At 41.3% G+C, this 27,818-nt stretch overlaps 1 protein-coding gene across 4 annotated transcripts in view; it reads right to left on the reverse strand.

Annotated features, from left to right (window-relative positions):
• Positions 1-27,818, reverse strand: part of tanc2b (tetratricopeptide repeat, ankyrin repeat and coiled-coil containing 2b) — a 242,485-nt gene that overhangs the window by 107,697 nt on the left and 106,970 nt on the right. For all 4 annotated transcript variants that reach the window (XM_034708630.1, XM_034708628.1, XM_034708626.1 and 1 more), the window contains one exon: positions 6,571-6,642. In XM_034708630.1, the coding sequence (XP_034564521.1) occupies positions 6,571-6,642 (72 nt within the window). The remainder of the gene's footprint in view (positions 1-6,570; positions 6,643-27,818) is intronic.

Here is a 27,818-nt window from a genome sequence, read left to right on the forward strand (position 1 = left end):
ACTATCCCTCCCAACCAGATTTCATCTTAGCCCCCCAACACAGATCGGTGTGTGCATTCACGATAGTGCCGGACTCGTAACCGATCGGAGGACGTAGTAGGGGCCGCCCCTTAACCAATCAGGACAGAGGATTGGAGATTGGCTATGATTGGGGAATAATAACATTGCTTGATACAAAGGCATTGGGAAACGCAGAGATTTCACAATAGTCTCAAATTACTCCACTTACCGATGAGTACTGAGGGGCATTATGACCTTTTCTCCAAACCCAGCAGAAAAAAAAGCAATGTTTTTTACACCATTCCTACCAACAGCAGCTTTAATGACTCACTTGGTTAAATAAAGGTTAAAAATAAATAAATAAAGACTACTGTAAAGGTGAGGAAGAAGAAAACGCTCAGAAAACAGTCAAAATTAAGCGCAAATATATCTAACACAGATTTTCTGCACCTTCAATGTCAAATTAGTTTCTTGCAAGTGGCTACCATTACCACCAGCCTATAGGTCTCCCTGCAGATTAACATCCACATGCCTGTGCTGGTTACACATCGCTCTGATCAGGCGGTTATATGCCAGTTTAAGCAGACACAGCCTACATACAACCTCATCTCCATTTCCTCAAAATACTGACAAACCATGCTACGCTAAATGCTAGCATCTGTCATCTGTGCTTGTTTACATCCAGGTAGTAGAGCATTATAGTATTATGGGAGTAGCTATTAACTGCAGCTACAGCCCTGGTTGTTGTTGGGGGCTTTGTTTTAGCTGAGACGAACCATATGACCCTAATTCATTTAACCAACTTGTAAATTTTGTGCCGACTTGGCGAGGGTGACAATTTTTAATCGTTAAGTCGACTAAACACGCACATCCCTAGTTAAGTCTACTAGAAATTACAAAATTATATCAGAAATGTCACAATTTTGCAAAAACAAAGACTCTGTTTTTTCTTTTTTCCCCAAAGCAAACATCAACATTCCAGATAGTAGTTTAAAGTAAAGAAATAGCAGGAATAGCAGCAAAACTGAACCTAATTTCTGCACTTTATGTGAACTCTGACATTATTTGTAATGGTGTTGCGTTACCTTTAAAATGTCTGCTGGGTGTGGTCATTTACAGGTTTCTAACACAATCACACACAAACATATGTTATTTATGTGCCCTGTATTCTCTCTGTTATCTATACTCTTGTGTGGAATAAATTAATTAATCAACTGAATAACAAAATCATCACATTTAAAACTCTGTAAGCTGAAAATGTTTGGTATTCTTGCAAATGTTCTTTAAGCTAACTCATGTTTAAACCACTTGCAGTGTTGGAGAGGTCACAGCGGGTTCTCCTGGTGGTTCTATTTGTCCCCTGCTGAAGGTATACAGTAAAGCACAGTCCTCTTACAGTACCTCAGCCTGGGCTCTGTGCCCTGATGTCAGTGAAACAGCAGTATTGAGTTGGCGTGACCCAGAAGAGGGAACAGCCCTGAAGGCAACACGTGCCATTTACATTCACTGTAATAAACTACAGGCTCCCTGACCTCAGTAAGCCCCACAGAAACACAATACCCCACTATTTTAATGTAATAAAGGAGGATTTCTAACCATCTGAGTTGTGTTTAAACAAACCAAGAGAAAAGAGCGCTCTCAGGACCATGAGAAGGCATTTTATTTAGAAAGAAAAGCTCCCACAATGAGCCGTAATTACAGACGGAGCACAAACATCCACTCTCCTAACCCACCCAGCCCTTCTCCTCTCTTCTTTCAAAAACCACAAATTATGACAACTTAGGGCTTTTTTTCCCCCCAAACTTCACACACACACACATTTCCCCAGTGAACAAAAAAACAGTCAGCTGTCTGTACACATAACATCCATTTTGTGAATGAACTCCGGCAGCTAAGACTGAACATCTCCCTGCAGACAGAGCTGCAAAAGCAACCGGTCAAGCAACAGACTCGCATCAGAAAGCAGCCGCCTCAGTGAGACACGAGGGCATCATCAGATGGGAGTGCGTGACGAGTCCTAGAGGGCGTTCGATGACAGTCAGGATGAGGTCAAACCTGCTACTGTAACCGTAAACTAAGCTACTTATCCTCTGTGCTTCTTTTTTCTTTGAACAAATAATAGTCTTCACATGTGGAGTGTCCTGAGACTAAGTTAGTGCAACACACACGCATTTACTGAACTGCAGGGATGTAAACCCATGATGCTGGGGTCATGATAAAATGTGTTCACACTTTGTTGTAGGGAGAGCACGAGTAATCCAGTTTGTGTTCAAGCTTTGGAGAGGAGATGCCTTCTTAGACTGTTATTTGTGATGCTACTCATTTAGATTTTTTACTCTCCTTATGTCCTGGTAACTTCATTTTGACTGTTTTTAAAATCAAGTTTTTTTCTTAAAGGACCAAAAAGGTACTTCACACTAGTCTCGGTTCCACAGCACACGTCTGCTCCGTGGTCCATCTGCACCACGGTTTTGCTACACCTGACCACTCATGATTATAAGATCTTCCAAAAACACCTGAGGGTCTGCCGAAACGACAGGCTGCCCAGGTATTGTCTATGAGTGAGAAACACTGGAGGGGAATCCTCACTTGCAAAATCTTCATCTCCCACAGATGTTCGACACGTAACAAATAAACAATTCAATGTCGTCACCCTTGGAAGTCGGCACCAGAATTGCTCGTTACTAAACAGATGATTAATATTCTTGTTATTGTACACCCTGAATGCCACACATGCTGTGTCTAAGCTGCAGTGCAGCCACTTGCCTGAAGCCATAATGCTATTATGCTCCATTACCCGGATGTAAACAAGCACAGATGGCATCTCATAGCGCGGCGCAGTGTGTCAGTATTTTGATCAATAAAATGGAGACGGAGTTGTGTGTACACTACCAGTCAAAAGTTTGGAAACACCTTCTCATTCAAGGTTTGTATTTATTTTAACTACTTCAAACACTAGATAAATACTGAAGACATCAAAACTATGAAAGAACATATATGGAATTATTTAATTGACAAAAAAGTGTTAAACAAAGCAGAATATGTTTTATATTTTAGATTCTGTAAAGTAGTCCCCTTTTTCCTTCATGACAGCTTTGCACACTCTTGGTATTCTCTCAGTCTGCTTCATGAAGTGGTCTCCTGGAATGGTTTCTAATTAACATGAGCCTTGTCAAGAGTTCATTTGTAGAATGACTTGCCTTCTTAATGTGTTTGAGACCATCAGCTGTGTTGTTCAGAGGTAGGGTTAGTACACAATGGATATCTGACTACTGTTGTAATCCAGATTATGGCAAAACCAGATTATTTCATAGTTTTGATGTCTTCAGTGTTAATCTACAATGTCGAAAAATAATTAAAATAAATAAAAACCATTGAATGAGAAGGTGTGTCCAAACTTCTGACTGGTAGTGTAGGCTGTGTCTGTTTAAACTGGCAGAGAACCAGTCATTCAGCACAAGCATGCAAACGTTAGCCCGCAAGGTTGCTAGTGCTAGCTCTGCTAATGTTAGCCTCACATGCTGACTGTTTTATGGCTGTTTTCTTAACTTTAGACTGGTCTGTTAGTTGGAATTCACATTTACAATCAAACAACTGTGAATTAGCTGCTTTGGAACATCCCTGCATATAACCAAGTTGAATGAGAGAAGTCAAAAACAGACAGCGCCCTCTGCTGTTTAAAAAAGGGTATTCGTATTAATGTTTTATCTTACTGATTTACATTGTCTCATACTTATATATATTTCTTAACTGTCCCATCGGGTACTGTTACAAAAGGTATGTGATGTCACTTACAGGTAAAACTGCTCGTGATGTAAATGAAAGGGAGTATAATGCAGGATGTTGCAGGACAGAATCAGAGCAGAAAAATATTCCTTACTGATTTGCACTTAGAGCACATTTAATATTAATATAATCAGTCCTCCCTTCATTTATTTGAAGTCAGATTAATGTTGATTTTAAAGATTCCCAAATATGACACAAGGTGTTGCTAGCTTAACGCAGAATCAGCACCTACAAATGACCTTCAGGGAGCTAGCTTTAATACAATGAGTACATTTCAGAGCCTGTACTTTTTCTCTTGTATTGCAATAAATATGCTCAATTAATAACTTTTAACTTTACCAAAGTATTAGACAAGCCTCTGTGGTTCTAGTTGAGTAAAAGTATGTGTGCATTTGCTTCTCTTCTTCTAAACAACAGCCTGAGCAGCAGTTACAACCCTGAGCATGGAAATTCTCCTCATGAAAAGCACGGCCTGGTGTGAATACCAAGAGGGGAGTTTGTATTCTGGTAGCAATTATGAAGAAGCAACTCAATTTAAATGCATTCAATACTGGATGAAAACACACAATCATGCTGCTATTAAGCACTCATTCCCCATAAAGCCACAGAAAGAAGTGACACTCGACATTTAAAAAAAAAAAAAAAAACACCTAAAAATCAAAAGTGGCACTTGAAGAAATGCAGCACTTCTCAATCTCAAGGCTGTCTTCACTGAAACGCCATGAAAACAGGCATAAACTATGATTTGTTGAAGTACAAATCAAAAGGTGTGATTGAGGGCACAGATGCAGGGTGGAGAGGGAGGAGAAGCCGCACTTCAGCACTGAAATCTAGGGAACAAAGCGTCAAGGAGGGGGAAATGATGGTGTTTTCTTTTCGGCTGTGATGAGAGAGAGAGAGACATGTTTAAGGGCCACTCCATGCCTGGAAATAAACACAAACACCTACTCATCGAGATGTTTGGCTGACAACATGCACAAGAAGGGGGGGAAACATGGAATCATAATTGCCCTAACATTTCCTGCCAAGAAGACATTCCTGTTGTTGATAAACATCTTCTGTTCTGAACAGCCTGTTTCCCTGAAGAAGAAACTCAGATTTACAGACCAAATTACAAGAAAATAAAAGTCACACAGCTCTCCTCCTATAAATATAACTTCATTTCCAGTAGTCATAAAGTTTTCTGCTATGAAGTGGAATAAAATACAGCCTGGTAAACAAGGCCTCTGTGGGTTTCTACAGTGGAAACATTAATGGAGGAGAAATGGAGTCTGGAAGGAGAGTGCCACCAGAGAAATATTACAGGAAATTAGAAGGTAAAGGTGGGGGAAAGCGACTCATTCACACACAGAACACTCATTTACACCTGAAGGTAACAGTCCGCTCCACAACAAGCAACATCTAGAAGAAGTGACATGCTGATGCTTTAATATCATATCACATCTAAAGTATGATGATAATAACACGTACCAGCAAAAGTATTGTAATAACATTTTATCACAACAAACTATAGGACTTATATAGTTTCCAAACATAAGTATCCTGAAAAAATCATAATGCTGATATTGTATTGTGATATCATATTACACCATATCCTATCACAACTACACTATCATGATACTACTGTATCACAACTACAGTATCATGACAGTATCGTATCACATCTAAAGTATCATGATAGTATCTCATCACAATAAAATTATCATGACAGTATTGATTCACAACTAGAGTATCGTGGATGTATAGATTCACAACTACACTATCATGATAGTATCGAATCACAACTAGAATTTCATGATAGTATACTATCACAACTAAAGTATCATGATATTACTGTATCACAACTACAGTATCATGACAGTATCGTATCACAACTACAGTATCATGATAGGATTGTATCACAACTAAATTATGATGATAGTATTGATTCACAACTAGAGTACCTTGGTAGTATAGATTCACAACTACACTATCATGATAGTATACTATCACAACTAAAGTAACATGATAGCATCATATCACAATTAAATTATCATGATAATATCAATTCACAACCAGAGTATCTTGGTAGTATAGATTCACAACTAACCCTCATGATAGTATCGATTCACAACTAACTATCATGATAGTATCAATTCACAACTAACTATCATGATAGTATACTATCACAACTAAAGGGTTTGTAAAAAATGTTTGCGATTTTGTTCGCTTTGATACTGTATCACAATAAAAATGTAATGATAAGGAATCACAACAAAATTATTTTGATACATCACATCAGAAGTATTGTGAATATATAATATCAAGTTACTTGATGATATTGTATCTTAACAAAACTATCCTGATAAAACCATTTCACAACGTTTGCATCAAAGTAATACTTATTACAACAAAGGTACTGCTATAATATTGATTCACAACTACAGTATTGTGAAACTATTGTGTAACAACAAAGTGTTAACACTATGTCTTAACAAATATATAGCTGTAATATTGTCACTCAGGGAAGTTTTAAGTATCATAATTAAAAATAAACATGTCTAATACTTAATTGCAACAACAGTTCTGGCATAGCTCTATATCTCAACTAAAGAGTGATCATTTTGTCTTGTGATAGAGTATCATTAAGTATTAACTGGCCCAACAGTCATTACATCTCCTTTTGTTGTTGTGCTCAGCCGGCTTCTACATGCAAAAGATAACTTCATCCCTCTTTTTAACTCCTCTTATCCTTTAAAATAAAAAATGTTTTCATGTTACGTCATGTTATCTTTCTTGACTTACCTTGGCCAACGTGGCTCAGGTGAGGGTCTAGACTGGGCGAGCGTGGGTCTGCCAGGTCCTCACTGCCGCCATCTGCAGAAGAGGAGCAGAGAGAGAAAGATAAGGAGTGAGCTCTGTGGTGCTGGGAGCGTGACGAGGAGGAAGTGTTGGCCAGCAGCAGAGCCACGTCCTCCTCGCCGATCAGCCAGGTGTGAGAGCGCAGGACCCCCAGGAGGCTGCTCATACACAGACCCTCCACACCCTTCCTGCTGGGGCCCAAACGGCTCCTCATGGTGGCGAAGGGGGACCGTGCCGCCAAGCTCCACTTCTTCCGCCCCTCCATGTTTAGACTAAACAACCAGCAAGCCTCTATCTTAAGGGCCTGCCCGTGCAGATAACATAATAGTTTACATTACAGCCATTGTAGCATGCAGAGAGTGAAGTGTTGGAGCCACTATCAAAGAGCTCACTGAGCTCTGTGTGGTTCAGTGAGCGAGGACTAGCTGTAAAAACAGTGGGCGTTTCCCAGGATAGATCCACATATGCTTAATGATATGAGGATCAATTACGCCCAAGGGAGCAGGCAGGCAGAATTAGCCACAGTGGATGGAGCTGAAACAAGAGGGGGGGGCGGCATCGCAGCACAGTCAGTGTCACCGGGGGATTGTTTCATAATCCTGTTCAAGTGCTGATGGATCTACTGTAAAGCACAGCAGGCCGGCAGAGGAGGTGTGGAACAAATGATTTATACTCAGAATAAATACATCCCACTGGAATTAAGTGAGCTATTTATACAAACACTATGAGGATGTATGAAAACTAGTCAAAGCTGATGGATTTTCTACGCAGAGATGGAAAGAAAGCCTTTTATCGCTTAAGGACTGTATATTTTCAAAAGCCCAGCATTGTGTTCTTAATCACGGGGCTCACATCAGCCCAAACAAATACTTCAGTTTTATCTCCCTCCATCGCAGATTCACACACTGTGAGCCAGCAGCCACACAGCGGGCTCGATTGGCTGGCTGGTGGAAAGATCAAGCTTGTCGATGGACAGATAGATTAAGCCGCTAGGCATGATTGTGTGAGAACTGGGCCAGCTTGAGATAGGCACTGATTGTGGAAGGGAGACCTCTGCAGAGGGTTTTCAATGCTGCTCTGATCCTGACCTGAGCAGGCATTTCAGGATGTGTCAAAATAACGAGTGTAAAAAGCAGAAAATATGAAATACTACTCAGTCAAAAGGTTTTTTAAGGAGACATTTCAGTAAAATCACCTTCATTTCTCGGCTTATAGTGAAAAAAAATACTGATTTTTCAGCCGGCACCTCCACTCTCACCTCCATTTCTTGCATGTTCAACACAATCAAATCCACCAAAAATAGCTTCTCACCTTGTGTACCTGATGAGCCATATCGTCTAGTAAAATCAATGTGGTGAAAATCAATACGAGCTTTGAAAATGATGTACTCTAGCTATACGAGCACACAGCCTGCACAGCGAGCCATAAAAACACACGCATGCACATGCGAGGCCAAATAAGGAGCGTGACTCTGCAAGGGGAAAGCTCAATGATATACACTGATAGATTCTGCACACTTGCTCTACTCCTGCAGCGTATCTGATTAGCACCTGAGGTGACGTTTGGAGCAAAGTGCTTGTCAGCAGACAGGTTCACAGGCTTGAAATGTCATATCAGAGGCATTAATAATTCAAGAACGAGGGATATAAAGCCGTAGAATTAATAGATCTGAAAACTCTTGGGTGTCATCTCCTTCTGTTGATACCGTTTAAAACTGGGACAGAACTTCTGATTGTGACACATGCTGTATCCCACATGGGAAGTAGCTTTGGTGTAAACGAAAAGAAGAAGGCGCTGCAGGCTTTGCCAGGAATTAAAGTTCATTCTAAATGGGTGAAAACATCAGGTTTGGGACGTTTCAAATACAGTTATAGTCTCACCCATACTTCTAAACAGACTGGGCAGAATGAGGGGTGTGAGCTGAGCTTCCATTAACATTAGATCAGTTGGCTAAATGCCTTATTTTACAAATGTGGAAGTCAGAAGCAAGTCCTTCATTTAAGCAATGGCTCAAAGATTTGGGCAATGTTTTGCATATGGAAAGACTGCGATACAAATTGGCTAACAGAGACTTTAATGAAAATATGGAAGCCTCTTTTGGACAAATGGACGACCTCTTCCAACATACCTCCCTCTCAAGCCACCTCGCATTGCGCTTGAACCCTCCTAACAGCGTCTCAGATGACACTTGTGTTTTTAGAGCTGTCACCAACTCACATTGTAACACGCTGATGCCTACGTTTTGTTTTGTTTTGTTTGTTTGTGTGTTCTTTGTTTTTTCTTCTTTCTCTTTCCCGTATTGTATGAATGTATGACTCTTATATTTGTGCTGTAAATTTCACCACCTCAACTTCTGTTAGCATTATAGCATCTTTCTTTTATTCTTATTTGCTTATTTGTTTCCATTATGTCCTTAATGGTTGTCTTGTTTTTTTGTTGTCTTATCTATGCCTAAAAATCAATAAAAAGAAAGTGAAAACCCCCCCCCAAAAAAACATTAGCTCAATTATTTACAGTTAATTTGCTTCAGTTTTCATGATTCTTCAGAGCTAAATATCCCTAGAGGTTCCCTTTTCCTCAAAATCCACTGCCAAGTAAACGGAGACTCAATGAAAACGCTATTCAGTGGACACAGGATGTCCAGGAAAGGGACTACTAGCTGAGCTACCGCTACACTCAATACAACTGATTGTAAGTCACAATTGTCTTAACATAATTCTTCTCATTGGGGGGTTTACTGTTCATTCTGATACTTTGCGTGGAAGAAGTTCCCTTTTAAACTTGCAGCTCAAATGCTTTATAGTTGAAAGTTGCCATTCTTGAGCGAAACACTGCAGTGTAACTGTGTGATGTTGTCCACAGTTGTTATTGATAAGCAGTACATTTCATCGCGTCCCGATCAAGATAATTTGTGGAAAAAAGAAATCATTATTTTTTTGCTTGAGGCCTTTCTTTCTTCTGCTACCACTTTTTAACTGAAGGAAACACATCTTTGTTCCTCTTTTATCAGAGACAGAACACCACTATTCTTCCTCGCAGATTGCTCTCTTGTTACGCAGTGATCACAGCACAATGTCCTGCCACATGGATCAATGGCCTATTAAGCATTGAACATGAAAGGGGAGGACCAGTGGTTGACAAGAAGACAGAGACGTGTTTTTTACAGCAACATCAGAGACAAAACAGTGGACATCATTCTTGTTACTTACAGAACATCCATCAACAACAATGTGAACACAGCCCTGTATCTCAGTATCAGATTCAGAGTCAAAGAAGATAATCTGCTCTCTGTTACCACATCCTTTACAGCCGTTAAGTCTGATAGTAAAAGACCATCTCCTAAACTGAGGAAATAATGGTGCTCTCACTCTGTAGGCTGCTCTCTGCTGCTGTAACGCCACGCTGCTGTGTGTGTTAGGATGTCAAAGGAGCAAGGCCAATTTCGCACACGGACAAAGAGTCATTATGGGAGAAGTCAGCATGACATCTGATAGTGATCCCGTGGAGCATGGCAGTGAAGACTGCTATCATTACAGCTCCAGCAGACTTTGATGAACCTGCCTGTGTTCAATGTGACCTCTGTGACCACTGTGAGGCTTCTTGTACAGGTACCGTCTGAAGGTGATTACGTTAAATTGTAGTCTTTTGTGCCATCACCTTTAGAAAAAATTCAATCTCTGATCTCATCGGCTATTGACTGGTGATGATACCTGCCTTTGGGAACAATGGCAAAGCTCTTGGTATTTCCGGTGTAACCAGTTGATAGCGACAAACGCCTACACTACCTTCTCTTTATACTGTTTGCTGTTTTGCAAATTACCAATTTGAGGAGAGGCTGAAGCAAAATGTGCCCCTTCAAATAGGCTATGTCTGCAAATTAAACTTCTTCATTTCTGGTTCCCATTCATGTGTTTCTGGTCTCAGTTTCACTGTTAACATGAAGTTACACAAAGGCTTCACTCTGGTGTACTTTAGTGGTATGAACACAAAGACATAAACTTATTTTCTTGTACTGGTTTGCCAAAATAACAGCCACAAAGAAGGGCCCATTAAAGTTAGTCTGGTCTAAGTTTCACTGTTAACAGTGAGTTACACAAAGGCTTTGCTCTGGCGTACTTCAGTGGTATAAACACAAAGACAGCAACCGATTTTCTTGTGATTTACTTGCAATTAACTGGTTTGCCAAAATAACAACCACAAAGAAGGACCCATTTAGTTGTGTCAGGTCTCAGTTTCACTGTTAACAGTAAGTTACACAGAGGCTTTGCCCTTGCTTGAATAAGTGGTATGAACCTGGGTCTTAAGCATCATGGCGCACATTTTGAAAAGGACAAATGGAAGCTTTGTTAAGTCTGTTCTCAAGAGGAGGAGAAAACAACTTTTCAACAATGGAAAAGAAAAAAGACTGTAGCTTAGCCGTGTAACTGAGACACATCCCGGATATTAGGAGCCTGGAGAATTACATCCCTCAGCTCAATGACTTCCCTCAGTGACAGCACAGTGATTCAGTTCCTCTCTGCCTTATTTCTTACCTTGGCTGATTGCCTCCACGGGGCCTTAATGTTGTTGAGTTGCCAACTTGTTGTCAATCCCCAGTTTCTCACCGAGAGACAAACTAGGACCTCTAATTAAACACTTGTATTCTCCCTGTTACTCTCAATGTCAGAGCAGATTTTTCTTACAATTCATCAAAAAAAAACCTTCTACAGAGATGCATTACGGCAGGCAGAGAAATCCTTTTTACACACCATGAAGAAGCATGACTTCTACAGAGACAGAGCAATAAATAATTCAGTAAGTTTGTTGCAAGAAGTGATACATTTTCTAATTACGTGCAAACCATCCTTGCATGATCCAAGAATCCTTATTTCTCAAGAGAGCTAAATGTTAAACCATCTCAAATCCCCCTGTGTAGAAAGAGAAACAGGGATCATGTGCAAGCAATGATAAATAAAACATCCTGACATTTATTCAGCCCACACACAAATAAGTCCCATACATCACATGGAGTTATCCTGTGTGCGAGCTGATGCACCATGGGTAATTTACCAAAATAGAGGATGAGATAAAGAGTGTTAGAAGGAAAAGTTGGAAGTTGGAAAAGGTAAATGCCAGCGAGTGAATCAGAGCTGATTCCCGTAGTGAGCAACAATCACTGCTGCCAAATTAAAAACCTGTGATGTCACCAGAGACGAGGCTGGGATGTGACTGTCAGAGCGCCTTCGGGCAGGGCACTTTAAAAAACCACCAACTCAAGGACAACTTGAGTAGAGAGAGGAATCTGAAGTTTATGAAGTGAATCACATAGTTGCTGAATTATTGTGTGCATAAGGACTCTTATTAATGATGCTTTCGATCAAAATGATATCTAGTCTCTAAGAAAAATGTCAGGAAAAAAAGGCAATGCTTGTTAGAGTTTCCTGAGTGAGAGCCCAAGCTTAACACTTGTTTAATGTTTCAGCAGAAACTAAAATATGTTTGAGTTTTAATGACACAAAAACATAAATTCAATGAAAACACTGACATGTTTCAGGCCAAATTCGGTCAATTTTGGCATTTTATTGATAGATGACTTCATTTTATTGTGTTATCAAATTCTAAGCTTTATTTAATGTCTGAAGTAAACCAATACAATACGATACGAAACAATTCAATATCATACGATACGATACGAAACAATACGAAACGATTCAATACGATACAAAACGATTCAATATGATACGATACGAAACGATTCGATTCAATTCGATACAATACAAAACAATTCAATACAATGCGATACGAAACAATTCAATATCATACGATGCGATACGAAACAATACGAAACGGTTCAATACGATAAAATACGATACAAAACGATTCAATTCAATTCGATACAATACAAAACGATTCAATATATGATACGAAACGAAACGAAACGATACAATATGATACGATACGAAATGATACGCTACGCTACGATACCATACGAAACGATACATAGCAAAACAAAATGCAATGAAGCGATACGATATGATACGATATCTCTGATGCTGAGTTCACCAATTAAATTTTCCCTAATTTTTAAGTTGTCAGCAACTGAGTTTATGTTCGAGCTTGAGAGAAGATATTGTCTCATAAACAGTCATTCTTGATGCTTTTATTTTGCCTTTTTACTGCCTTGCATCTAGATAACTTTGGTTACCTGTTTTAATAATAAACATGCTTTTTATTTTGAAAGGGCACATAAAATACTTCAGCTAGATCGTAGGGTTATTGGATGAAAACGTCAACAATAAATGATGTATTAGCGTCCCCTGAAGAGGCAAAAGTTTTCTTCCACCGGAGCTGTCACAATACCAGGATCAATACCAGCACCCTCTGATGTTTTAAAAAGGGTATCATACTTTATTTTTCATCTCATCAAATTGAATCGTCCTTTATGTGAACTGGTTTCCAACTGTCTCACGAGGCACCGTACCTCTAATCAGCAGTCATGTAAATACAATAATATCACCCTCGTCTTCCTGCTGTCAATCAACTCATCTTCAAATCTTCATCTCAGAAACTAAAGGTAAAAGAATGAGTCTGAACAAACACTCTGCTCCTCTCCTTTACATTCATTTCAACTGGATTTGAGAAGAAGCACAACGAAGTGGAGACTCTTAATGAATCACAGCGGCACAGTGAGCTGCATCGAGCCATACGAGAGCGCAGACATCTGCTCGGCTTTAAAGTTGGCGGACGTCTTCATTAGCGTCAGCCTCAGTGGAAAGCCAACATTAAAATGTATGCATGCAATTGCCATCACTACCAGCTGCAATTATTCTACAGCCATGTTTGCAGCGGCTGCTCATTATTTTTTTATTGTATGTTAAGTAGAGCCACACCATTTACTCTTGAATGGTGTTGTAGGATTCATTCAGGTCCCCTTGGCTCCATGCTACACTTCTCCATTAAGTGTCATAAAAAAATCAGGCCGCTAATTCAGAAATCTTGGTGGCAGCAATAGAAGCATAACCCATCTTCCATTAGATATATCAGGACCATGTTTCCCTGCCAGTAAAAATGCTCTTCACATTCATAAAAGGAATATTCAAGCTGCTCCAAATGGATGTAAACAGTCTTGAAGAATTGCCGCTCCTTGATTTATCTTTATGGCGACTCTAAAGCGATACGGAAACAGAACTGTTTGTCACTTTGTGTTTCCGCTGCAATGACAAGCCAAAAGACAATCCTGTCATCTCGTAAAGTGATGTTACTTTGAGGGACAACAAACTGCAGCAGTTACGAGGGTTCCCAGAGGAGGAGAGGCGCAGTTATGGACCTCTGATGTTGTGAGTCTGCGGGGACGGTTTAATGCAGGTGGGCTGTGAGGAACGGTGTGACGGAGGACCAGCCGAGCCAGCAGTTTTACAAGCTGTTAACTGCGTTTAGGGCAAAGCCAGTATCAGCTGTGATTTAAAGTGTGTCCTTCTGCTTTACAAGCAAAAAGAGTGAACAAGTCCAGCAGGAGAGCAAAGACGCTGATGGACTGTGTGTGGGGCAGAAACTTTGATTTTATGGATGCCTGCTGCTTGGATTAAGTGAATTAAAACTAGTAACCTGAATGTAAACAAGCAGAGGTATGTGGCAATAACCTGCAAGGACACCTGGAGGCTGGTGGTGCTAGCTCTTCTACCTTTAGCCACTCTGCAAACTAATTTGACCTTATTCACAGACTCTTTGATCCTGTTTTTAGTAGGGATGCACCAAAAATTCGTCCACTGAAAATGTTAAAAGACTTTTATCATCGCGACTGTACTTGATCCGCGTTATAAAGATCATTACTTGGATGTGGGAATAAAGCAGGGCGCACGAGAAATGATCCAGGCCGCGATAGATATGGAGAGCCCACTTTCGTCTCTACGAACCAGATGAGGGGCATGTACCCTTGTTGTCTGATATGTTCAATGAGATCCTTGATTTTAGTGAGGTTAGCACACAGTCATAGCCATAGATGCAATGGTAGGGGAGACCGGGGACAGTTGTAACATTTTTTACATTTCTGTCTATACCTTTGAGCTCTTTTAACCCAGTGTGTTCAAACTGCTACACAAACTAGCTTCAAGTGTCTGCTAATAAATAGCCTAGAACATGCCTGTGCACCATAAACAGAAATTGCATGGCTTAATCTCAAATCCAAGGAGTGAAATGTTACAACTGTCCCCGGTCTCCCTACTAATAATTGGCATAAAAATTTCTTTCTGTGCATCCCTAGTTTTTAGCCATTTTACATGAATTGTGTCCCTTTTTGACTGTTTTCTGAGCATTTTATTACTTATTGACTAAAAAGTCAAAATTTAGATTTCTAATAAACAATCAGAAATTAGTCGCTTGAGAACATCTGTGGTAGTTTTAGTCTAAAGCAGGACAATACACCAGAAAAAGCAAGCGAATGAAACGTTCAACTCTCCCAGATTTTACCCCAAAAGGCTGCCCTGCAAATGAAGCTACAATGAATCATGATTATCCTTACTCATACCCAAAATTGTGCTAACAAATTGAAAAAACAAGACTTTCTGCTACAGCAGCATCAGGGATTCAAAATATGCCACCTAACAGCCAATAAAAACAACCATATGGTGTAGTTTTAGCATTTGGCTTATTGTTTTCATAGAAAATGCTTAAGATGCTTTAACTCTAATTTGACCTCTTTACAGAGTAAGAAAAACACCCAAACCACAGTCTGCACCGAGAGTATTTAATGTCTCAAACAACAGCTCTGCAATAATCATTTAAATGAATCTGTGAGTTGTAACTGTGGCTCGTTTGTTCTTTCTGCAGATTTGGTTGAGGTGCCGAGAGCAAACTGTAAACCGGCTGCTTCTTCCAGTTTGCAAAGCAGCATCAGATGCAATAAAAGAAGAAACACTCCTTCATTTGAGTAGAGCCCAAAGCTCTACAGGGGTATCTCTATTTGTCCCGTTGTTACATAACTGCTGATAATCCTCAGGCTGGAAAAAATCCTGTGTCCTTTTTTAGCTCCTACTACTGCGGCTGCCGCTTTTTGTTTTTCATCCTCACCTGTGTTCCCAGCTCCAGTGTGACCTACATTACACAACATAATCCAGGTACTTTGGACTGAATGTGGACTTATGTATTATCCCATTCTTATGTTTTTATACTAAATCTTAAGACAGCTAACACTGCAGCATCCTAAATATATTAACAGGTGCTTACTTCTCTTATCATCAACATTAATTCATGAAACTCCTCATACACTATCTTTTTAGCAATACAATATTGCAAAAACAGTACTTAAGGCAACTTTTTGAAGATAATAACATAAAATTGACAGCTTTTTGAAGCCACAGCAACAGCCAGGGGTTTTAACATTTACATATTATCACCTTTAAATTGATGCACACATTAATTCAGTGCCCAGTGAAACATCTAGTAAAAGCACAGCAACACAATAACACATCTAGAGTTCTAATTCTGACCACTTAGTAAATGTAATACTGAGATTTTCCTGCTTTAAGTCCTGTTTTGTTGTTTTTAATAACTTCATATCTGACTCTTAGCTGCTAAATACTGCAGACATGTTCTCCAGCTGGTCACTCACTGCCTGCTGTCTCATCACCAAACACAGTATTACAAAGTGGTTGTATTAAAATGCTGACTAAAGAAGGCTTAGGAATACTGTGAGGAGTTTTGAATATGACATGTAAAAGCAAACTAATGTTATTACTGTTTGCCGTGAACGCCTGTCATGAATTGTGTCTAAGCCGTAGGGCAACCCAGTAGCGGTTCTGGGGAGGGGCCAACAGGGGCCAACAGGGGCCAACAGGGGCCAGTGCCCCTGTAAAACTGAACATGGACCCCCCCCCCGTGCCCCCCCCTCCACACCAAACAAATATTATACAATAAAAAAAGCTTCAGTATCGCGCCAATGTTACAGGCGGAACACATGCGTGTGGCACTTGGTTCCAGTCTCTTAGAGGATGCACTGAAGTTTAGTACACAGTAGTATATATGTCTAGTATATATGGATGCACTGATGTTTTGCCAGTTTGTTCTCAGCTGGTCCTCGCCCTTCTCAGTCTCTTTTGTCAGGGTTGAATGTGTCCCTCTGACAACACCCTTGGCCCCAGCCTGGCCCCCCCAGTAAAATTGGTCTAGAACCGCCACTGGGGCAACCACCCACCACTAGCTGGGGCTATAGGTTCATGGTGACTCCCATATTGCCATAATGCTCTACTACCTGGATGTAAACAGGCACAGATAACAGACAGCATCACATAGCGCTGCTTGGTTTGGCTGTTAAACTGCAAAAGGCTGGTGGTGCTAGCTCTCCTAGCTTTAGAAACACTGTATACCAATTGACATCATTTATTTGACTCTGTTACTCCATGTTAAGCTGTGTTGAATAAATTGTATACATTTTTGATCATTTTCTTACTTGGACTAGTAGGCTAGTTTGAATTTAGATATACTTGAAAACAACTGGAAATTAGTAGCTTTGGAACATCCCTCTTTTCAACAGTCTGCTGTTAATCAATTCATCTGACATCTACCACACGTCAGCAGTTCCAGAAATTATACACAACTCTGTCGATCTTAATACTGATGGTCTCAATTGTTTTAGCAGCTCTTAAAAAGGCACTAACATGAGCTCATTCTGTATGTTTTTTATAAGCAGCTGAAAACTCCTCACTGGAGCTTTAAAATCTGATTTAAAAAGATTCTTATTGTTGATGTTAAGTGGTCAAAAGACTTAAACTAGACCTTCAAAACTCTCATCATGACAACTGATACCTTGTTCACGCTGCAAAAGCGTGTGTCTCTGATGTTGTTATAGCAGTGTCTTCATTTATTATACCTGTATTACCTGTACGGTGACTAAAGCTCAGCCTGTGATCCTCTCCAACAAATAGAAAAAGAGAGCGTTTCCTTGGCTCAAAATAACACCTTATCGCCTCCCACCTCCTAGAAAAGCCCAGAGCCTCTGACCTGCAGGCCACAGAGGTATATGTGGAGGACAGGGAGCAGCACGGTGGCGGCGCCGGGCCAGCGAGGTGACGCATATGTGAGTGGCTGCGTGCGTCAGGCTCTGGCTGACAGCACCACGACTCAGCAGTGTCCTGGATGGATGGAGGTGTGATGATGGAGGAAGCAGGGAGGAAGAGAGAATGTGTGTGCTCGAAGCAGTGAGAGAAAGAGAGAGAGAGAGAGAGAGAGGGAGAGAGAACGAGAGAAAGAAAAAGAGTGATATGCCCCGACTCCTACACCGCCATCCGAATGCTGAGAAAAGCTGTGTCGCAGCACCGAGTGGGTGGGCTTCATTTCAAAATAAAATAAAAATAAAAAGCTCGAATGGACGAGTCTGGAAAAAAAACAGGAGGCCGCATCAAGCATCTCCTACCATCAGTCTGACACACCACTGGGGTTACATCACCGAGCAGAGAAGTGAAAGGCATGCAACTAAAATAACCAAACGGAAATGGAAGTGTTATGAGGGATTTTTTGCTTTGGCTGCCTTGAGAATCAGAGAGAGGGAAAGAAGACAAGCAGGGGAAGAAGAAGATGCTTCAAGCTTCTGGTCTGCCTTCAGGCGATCTGAAGAAGAATGAGGCTTTTGTTTCGATCGTTTTTTAATCCCTGACAATCACACACAGCGGGACAACAACAAGAGGTGGAAACGCAGACATCACACCTGTACCAGCTCCCTCCTTATTCCCTCCTCAAGCCCACATTCGCTCTCCAGCACGAATACCAGAAGTGACACCTGCTTTCTTTTTGAGTCCAAAATCTCTTTTGACTTTAATATCAGACTGTCAACTATTTTCTTTATGAATGACTTTGTCTATGAAATACTGCAGCTTTAGAGAGATTAAATGGCACAACAGGCCTATTCAGCTCAGGAATTTCCACCATGCCAAAAGCATTGACACAGGGCTGTTGTAGAATGAATGACTCAGCTCTTCAGGGTCTTCTCTTTTTAAAGCACTTTGAAAATGAAAATGAAAAGCAGAACGTCTTCACCTTCACTTCACGTCAACATAATTACGTGTCGAAGTGTTGGCCATGATAGCCGGTCATATATTGTGTCTTAACTGTAGCGCCGCCCCTGCTACTATGTAGGGCTGTAGCTCTGGCTAATTGCTAATCCGATAATGCTCTACTACCCTGATCTAAAGAAGCACAGATGGCAGATGGCATCCTGTAGAATGGCGCAGTTCAGATCAGTGTTTTGATCTAGAAAATGGAGCAACATGTAACCCACAGGCATGTGGATGGGGGGACCGAAGACTGGTGGCACTAGCTCTGCTAATGTTAGCTACACTCGGTAAACCAATTTGACTTTACCTGCAGACACTGTGATCCTGTGTTTAGTCATGTTAAAAGTATTGTGCTGAATTTGGACTGTTTTAGAGTGTTTTCTTACCTTTGGACTAATTGGTTAGTCAGATTTTAAATTTCTGTTCACACAACTAAGAAATTAGTCGCCTCAAAACATTCCCCATTATTAGATTCTTCTAAATAGCTCACAAACTTTTGTAGTAACAATGCTTGCCCAGAAAGGAAGGCGCATGTCTTGTAGATTATTTGTCAGTTTATAGGTTATGTTTATGAGCCTCTTTTACATTGTGTCCAAGACTGGACTGTGACACCTAGCTGTCTGTGTAAAATCACATAGGCAGGATGGTGGGACAAAGATGATGCAGCACTGAGCCGGCTTTGGAGGTAGAAGTAACAGGGGTGTAAAGGCCTAACTTCACCAGATCCGCAACAGATGTGATAGGTTTCTATGCCAGTGTTGATGTGTTAACTTCCACTGGATCTGCTTAGTTGCATTCCAGCTGCGTCTCTGATCCGGCAGGTCAGAACGTAACGGATCAGAAACGCAAGACTTCTATTTCTGCCGGATGCCGGAGCACGACGCATCAATACGCACAGGGAAGATGGAGCAGAACAGGAAGTCAGGCACCAAAACAAAATGAAAACATCCGGTTGATTTTCAGAATAAAACACTGTCATCATCAGATTGTTTTTCACTTAACTACAACAACAAACCGTCATGATAAGCGGAGCCAGGCCTTGAGTCAACAGGTCAGAGTTTTTTAGAGGACCAGAAAGACAACATGGATGAGGAGAGGAGGAGGACACTTATTAATGCAGCAATTACCACGGGAAACTTTGGTCACATGACTCCAGCTGTCCGGCGGTCCTGCCCGGACCGCAGCGGATCAGACACGGACAGTACTGGTGGAAGTCCCGTGTAACAGGTAAAATACAGGCAGGATGTATAGTAAACCTCCAAGCAGACAGGAAGTGACAGTGCAGTACGTTTAGGTGACGCTCACTCTGTTTTTATATGTGATGCCTCTCATGCTCCCTCAATAATTTAACGCACCATTAACTCACATGCTGGGATGCCAATGTTTTCATATGATTTGTGTAACACCTGCATACCGCAGCTTCTGTCATGGAAACCTGATTCTCAGTTATTAACTTGCTTTGTTTTACTGAATTTACACATCTTAGCGTGCAGCACTGAAGCGCCTCCAGCTCCTTCTGACCTCTGGCTGTCTGCAGAGAGAGGAGGGGCGTCTGCTACGACTCCTGCTACGGGCACAGATGCCTCTCTCTGCACCGACGCAGAGTGTTTAATGAGAAAGGGTTGGGATCCTGAAACATTCACACAGGGGGACAGAGGGAGAAAAGAGCTCCTGCTGTAGTCAGTGTTTAATCATTATGGTGGAAGATATTTACAGCCTTTTAAGTGACTGCCTCACTGAATGACGGATAGAACTAATACCATACAGCAGTGGAAAGAGAAACACATGGTTCTAAGTATTTATACTAGTATTTGTTTTAGCTTCACAGAGATGTTAAAAAAGGAGTTTGTACTACACCCAAATGTTTTCTGTGTTAGCTACAGTCGGGATAAACAAATTATAGAAAATCATCAAGGGAAATTCAAAGATATTTAAGGATATTTCCCAAAAACATTAAAAACTACACAAAACCCTGAATCTTCTGAATACAATGGCACCCTGTGGAGGAGTTTTACTGCTCCTCTAACAGTTACTCTGCAATCATTGTTTGTTGCAAAGTAATGCATTTATTGTCTCTCTGTAGCAGCAGCAGCAATTATTTTTTCCCGTTTACCTCTACAGTTTACAAAGGAGAAAATTAGTTTTTAACAAGTTGATTGTTGGAGGAACTTTCATCGGAAATGAAAATGGGGTTTCTCAAAATTGTGCATAAATTGCAAGAGTGACTTTCTTTTGTGCGACCTGCAGTGAAAGCAGGAAACAAAGGTTTGCTCAACAAGACACCTTAAAAGTTTGTAATAATAAACCCAAACTATGACCTTTACAGCAGAACATGAGGACATTTGTGTTCCAACCTCAACTCGGTCTCAGCAGATGTGTGTCTAACATGAGTCTGGTCCTGCTGGAGGTTTCTGCATTATATTCTGAAATTGTTGAAATATTTGTTCATGCAGCCTCTCACAGAGTGGCACACCTCTTCCTATCTTTACTTCAGTGAGAATCAGCTTCTCTGTAGTGCTAATTGTACACCCAGTCATGTTTCTAATCTGTTGTTAATTAACCTAACTGGTTAGGAGATGTTCCTCCAGATGTTTTTTTTTTGCATTGCACACATTTTTCAGTGTTTGGTTATGGCCTTTTTTTGAAAAATAGTTCTGGCATCAAATTTTAAAGAAGCATATATTTTGAGAAAATAATACTTTTTTTTTTTTACATTTAATGTGTTGTCTTTGCACTATTTTCATTTCAATTAAGGCTTTAAATTATTTGCAAACCATCAAAATCCATTCTTAACATCTTAAACAGTGTCCCAACAGTCAGGAAATTGGGGTTGTAGAAATAGTGCACCACATGCTAAAGTTCACTACTTAGAAATCATTGTTCACTTTATTTTCATAACAATGGTTGTGTGGTTTTATCTCAGCCTGTTCACAGTATACAGGGTGTTGGGTTGGGCTGTATGTTAATGTTGGGGCAGCCATTTCTTTCATATTCAGTTAGCAGGCAGTAAACAAAGCAGCATTCTAGAGTTCTGGACGGGTCACAATGCCATTATTTTAGAATGTGGGATAAAAGGACACGAGTGACCTCATATTTCACATTGTAAAGGGTTATACTGAAACACTGTAAACCAAGGTGAGAGATTCAGTCTGAGACCACACTTTCTGAGACTCTTGACCCAAGCAGATCTGCAACAGAGACAACGACTCTACTAAGATCAGTAATGGCAAGATTTGAAGAATCCAACACCATGAGCTGGGGAGATATAGTGGAGATGGGGGATTTGCAGGCTGAGGAGCAAATAACCACAATGGAATGGACCAACAGTGGCAATAGCTGCCAGAAAAATCTGACAAGCCAGTGCCCCCCTCAGCCACCAGCAAGAACCCCTGACCAAAGGGGGGAAGAAGGCCCCCGGGGTAACCAACACCACCAAAGGGCCCCTTACCAAAGAGGCGGAGGAGGCCACCAACACCAGGCCCCCTACTATCAAGGGAACCCGAGACGCCCTCCACGATGGCAAGTGGAAGCGGGTCTGATAAGCCAAATTGAGGAATTGAACTCACATCTTGAAGAGGAGAGGGAGATGCGGCGATCAGTCCAAGAAGAACTGAAGGACAACAAGGTCGAAGTGGCTTATCTGGAGAAAAGGGTGAAGGAGGAGCGCACAGGGTTGCTGGACTGTGAGAAAGAAATAAGGCAGCTCAAAGAACAGCTCAAGCACCTGAACCCTAAGTGCAGCCCTCCCCAGGACATGTCCTACTACTCCCTGAAGACGAAAGAGGAGCTCATAGGAGTCATTGCTGCTCAAAATATACAGCTTTCTGAGACAGTCTTGAGTGGTCCAAAGCCACACAACTCCAACACTGATCCTGATCCAGATAAGATACAAGAGCTCGAGGGTGTCATCTCATCCCTTAAACACCAGCTCCAGGCTGAAAATACAAGGGCTGAAAACCTTTATACAGAACGTGAGGAGTTCAGATGTGTGCTTCTGGATATAGCAAGCCAAGACGTGAAGCAGGTGGAGAAGCTGGAAGCAGACAAGCGATCCCTGGAGCAGGAGGTGAAGGTCCTACAGGAGAAGGTGTTAGAACGAGGACCAGAGGAGGAATCAAACAATGCTGCTGAGACCAAAGAACTCCTGGATCTGGTTTCATCCCAGAATAATCAACTGCAGACTGAGATGTTGAGGACAGACAGACTCCAGGCTGATCTGGAGGAAGTCAGACATCAACTTCAGGCAAAAGCCAACACTGACCTGAAGCTGACCACCCAAAATGAGACCCTGAAGCAGGAGATTGAGAACCTGCAGAAAGAGGCCCTCAACAAAGAGGTGTTAATTGGAGAGCAGCAGGAAAAAATGACGGATCAGCTGCAAGAAAAGTCCAACACCTGCCTTGAGCTGGCCTCCAAATTAAAACAACAGGAGGAGGTCAGTCAGGCTCTGCAGAAAGAACTGGAGGAGCTCCAAAAACAAAAGGAAGACCAAGTATGTGTGGAGAACGAAGATCCCTCACTTCCAATTGACATCACCCAGGAAGACACAGAGGAAGACATACAGGAAGACACTCAGGACACGGACCAAGAAACATCTGGGACGACACCTGAGATGGTCCAAGAGTCTTCTGAGATGGAGAGGGTCTCTTTGTGGAGGAGAATAAAAAAGTGTCTCACTCCTAAGAGCCGCCGCCAGTACAAGCAGCAGAGGAGGCAGAGCCAAGACCATCAGAGACAACACACACCAAAACTTTAACATGCCATTCTGTGTCTGCGTGGGTTTACTCCGGGCACTCCGGTTCCTACAAAGACAATTTGAAAACAACTCAATTCAAATAATTAAATAAACAAACAAACAAACAAAATAACATGTTTTTCTTTTTTTTAAGATTTCTGCAGAACATTGTGATGTGTTTCTGATACTTTTGTGTGTAGAGAGATTATTATGCTGTGACAAAATCAAATACTGTTTTTTTATGAGTATGTATCTATTATACAGGAAACCCTCAAAGTGTCCAAACAGTGTTCATTTTTTCGACAAAAATATGATGATAAATGTTTGTCAACAACCTTTGTTTTCCATGACAAAGATAGAACAATGGCAAGCTAAAAGTAAATCACTGAAGATAAAAACTTTGACAAACGTATGTCTGGTTTTCCTGAACAAGACGAGATGGGGCTACGATGTTAGAGGTGGACTGATGGACGTTCAAAATATAATCAAATTGAAAATATTTGCCCGGCTGTGCATTTAACCGGTTTGTCAAAATAAAAGCAATGCATTCCTGTAATAGGGTGAGTTAGCTAAGTTAACTGAGGGGTACAGTTTTTATTTTGTCACTTATCTGCACTAAGTGGGCTGCTGGTCAAATTCGCACTGCCTCTGTTTTGTGGATGATTTCATTTTCCTGATGCAGGGCATCGGAAATGAAAATGGGGTTTCTCAAAATTGTGCATAAATTGCAAGAGTGACTTTCTTTTGTGCGACCTGCAGTGAAAGCAGGAAACAAAGGTTTGCTCAACAAGACACCTTAAAAGTTTGTAATAATAAACCCAAACTATGACCTTTACAGCAGAACATGAGGACATTTGTGTTCCAACCTCAACTCGGTCTCAGCAGATGTGTGTCTAACATGAGTCTGGTCCTGCTGGAGGTTTCTGCATTATATTCTGAAATTGTTGAAATATTTGTTCATGCAGCCTCTCACAGAGTGGCACACCTCTTCCTATCTTTACTTCAGTGAGAATCGGCTTCTCTGTAGTGCTAATTGTACACCCAGTCATGTTTCTAATCTGTTGTTAATTAACCTAACTGGTTAGGAGATGTTCCTCCAGATGTTTGTTTTTTTTGCATTGCACACATTTTTCAGTGTTTGGTTATGGCCTTTTTTTGAAAAATAGTTCTGGCATCAAATTTTAAAGAACCATATATTTTGAGAAAATAATACTTTTTTTTGTTTTACATTTAATGTGTTGTCTTTGCACTATTTTCATTTCAATTAAGGCTTTAAATTATTTGCAAACCATCAAAATCCATTCTTAACATCTTAAACAGTGTCCCAACAGTCAGGAAATTGGGGTTGTAGAAATAGTGCACCACATGCTAAAGTTCACTACTTAGAAAACATTGTTCACTTTATTTTCATAACAATGGTTGTGTGGTTTTATCTCAGCCTGTTCACAGTATACAGGGTGTTGGGTTGGGCTGTATGTTAATGTTGGGGCAGCCATTTCTTTCATATTCAGTTAGCAGGCAGTAAACAAAGCAGCATTCTAGAGTTCTGGACGGGTCACAATGCCATTATTTTAGAATGTGGGATAAAAGGACACGAGTGACCTCATATTTCACATTGTAAAGGGTTATACTGAAACACTGTAAACCAAGGTCAGATATTCAGTCTGAGACCACACTTTCTGAGACTCTTGACCCAAGCAGATCTGCAACAGAGACAACGACTCTACTAAGATCAGTAATGGCAAGATTTGAAGAATCCAACACCATGAGCTGGGGAGATATAGTGGAGATGGGGGATTTGCAGGCTGAGGAGCAAATAACCACAATGGAATGGACCAACAGTGGCAATAGCTGCCAGAAAAATCTGACAAGCCAGTGCCCCACTCAGCCACCAGCAAGAACCCCTGACCAAAGGGGGGAAGAAGGCCCCCGGGGTAACCAACACCACCAAAGGGCCCCTTACCAAAGAGGCGGAGGAGGCCACCAACACCAGGCCCCCTACTATCAAGGGAACCCGAGACGCCCTCCACGATGGCAAGTGGAAGCAGGTCTGATAAGCCAAATTGAGGAATTGAACTCACATCTTGAAGAGGAGAGGGAGATGCGGCGATCAGTCCAAGAAGAACTGAAGGACAACAAGGTCGAAGTGGCTTATCTGGAGAAAAGGGTGAAGGAGGAGCGCACAGGGTTGCTGGACTGTGAGAAAGAAATAAGGCAGCTCAAAGAACAGCTCAAGCACCTGAACCCTAAGTGCAGCCCTCCCCAGGACATGTCCTACTACTCCCTGAAGACGAAAGAGGAGCTCATAGGAGTCATTGCTGCTCAAAATATACAGCTTTCTGAGACAGTCTTGAGTGGTCCAAAGCCACACAACTCCAACACTGATCCTGATCCAGATAAGATACAAGAGCTCGAGGGTGTCATCTCATCCCTTAAACACCAGCTCCAGGCTGAAAATACAAGGGCTGAAAACCTTTATACAGAACGTGAGGAGTTCAGATGTGTGCTTCTGGATATAGCAAGCCAAGACGTGAAGCAGGTGGAGAAGCTGGAAGCAGACAAGCGATCCCTGGAGCAGGAGGTGAAGGTCCTACAGGAGAAGGTGTTAGAACGAGGACCAGAGGAGGAATCAAACAATGCTGCTGAGACCAAAGAACTCCTGGATCTGGTTTCATCCCAGAATAATCAACTGCAGACTGAGATGTTGAGGGCAGACAGACTCCAGGCTGATCTGGAGGAAGTCAGACATCAACTTCAGGCAAAAGCCAACACTGACCTGAAGCTGACCACCCAAAATGAGACCCTGAAGCAGGAGATTGAGAACCTGCAGAAAGAGGCCCTCAACAAAGAGGTGTTAATTGGAGAGCAGCAGGAAAAAATGACGGATCAGCTGCAAGAAAAGTCCAACACCTGCCTTGAGCTGGCCTCCAAATTAAAACAACAGGAGGAGGTCAGTCAGGCTCTGCAGAAAGAACTGGAGGAGCTCCAAAAACAAAAGGAAGACCAAGTATGTGTGGAGAACGAAGATCCCTCACTTCCAATTGACATCACCCAGGAAGACACAGAGGAAGACATACAGGAAGACACTCAGGACACGGACCAAGAAACATCTGGGACGACACCTGAGATGGTCCAAGAGTCTTCTGAGATGGAGAGGGTCTCTTTGTGGAGGAGAATAAAAAAGTGTCTCACTCCTAAGAGCCGCCGCCAGTACAAGCAGCAGAGGAGGCAGAGCCAAGACCATCAGAGACAACACACACCAAAACTTTAACATGCCATTCTGTGTCTGCGTGGGTTTACTCCGGGCACTCCGGTTCCTACAAAGACAATTTGAAAACAACTCAATTCAAATAATTAAATAAACAAACAAACAAATAAAATAACATGTTTTTCTGTTTTTTAAGATTTCTGCAGAACATTGTGATGTGTTTCTGATACTTTTGTGTGTAGAGAGATTATTATGCTGTGACAAAATCAAATACTGTTTTTTTATGAGTATGTATCTATTATACAGGAAACCCTCAAAGTGTCCAAACAGTGTTCATTTTTTCAACAAAAATATGATGATAAATGTTTGTCAACAACCTTTGTTTTCCATGACAAAGATAAAACAATGGCAAGCTAAAAGTAAATCACTGAAGATAAAAACTTTGACAAACGTATGTCTGGTTTTCCTGAACAAGACAAGATGGGGCTACGATGTTAGAGGTGGACTGATGGACGTTCAAAATGTAATCAAATTGAAAATATTTGCCCGGCTGTGCATTTAACCGGTTTGTCAAAATAAAAGCAATGCATTCCTGTAATAGGGTGAGTTAGCTAAGTTAACTGAGGGGTACAGTTTTTATTTTATCTCTTATCTGCACTAAGTGGGCTGCTGGTCAAATTCGCACTGCCTCTGTTTTGTGGATGATTTCATTTTCCTGATGCAGGGCTCCAGAGTGCGACCAAAATTTTTAAGTGTGCGACTAAAACTTTTTCTAGGTCGCACTGGTGCACCTGCGCTGCCCGGGTGAAAACATTAATTTTTTTCGCAAGCCATCATCTCTCTGCTCTCCTGTGACTGGACTCACAGTCATGTTAGGATCATGTCATGGTAGAAACCAATAAGAGACAGAGCTTGTGCGACTCTTTGCCTCTGATTGGCTGTGGTCCTGTTCACTGCTCCAAGTTGTGTGTGTTTTAAAATTGCGAGAGACCTGAGCGCCAAAGCAGCCCTACTGAAACGGAAGAAGAATGTGGCGAAACTAGGAAAAATGAAGAGAGGTCGAAAAATTGAACGTTTTTTCATTAAGAAAACAGACCCTACTGTTACAACCAGCCCTGCTCCTGCCGTTTGACTTCTTGCAGAGAAGTCAAACGTTTATATCCCGTTAATTATTTTCCTACCTAGAGTATTCAGTTAGGCGAAAACAAAAAGCACATGGTCACAC

This window comes from Notolabrus celidotus, chromosome 18 (assembly GCF_009762535.1).
Source record: "Notolabrus celidotus isolate fNotCel1 chromosome 18, fNotCel1.pri, whole genome shotgun sequence".
Lineage (NCBI taxonomy): Eukaryota > Metazoa > Chordata > Actinopteri > Labriformes > Labridae > Notolabrus > Notolabrus celidotus.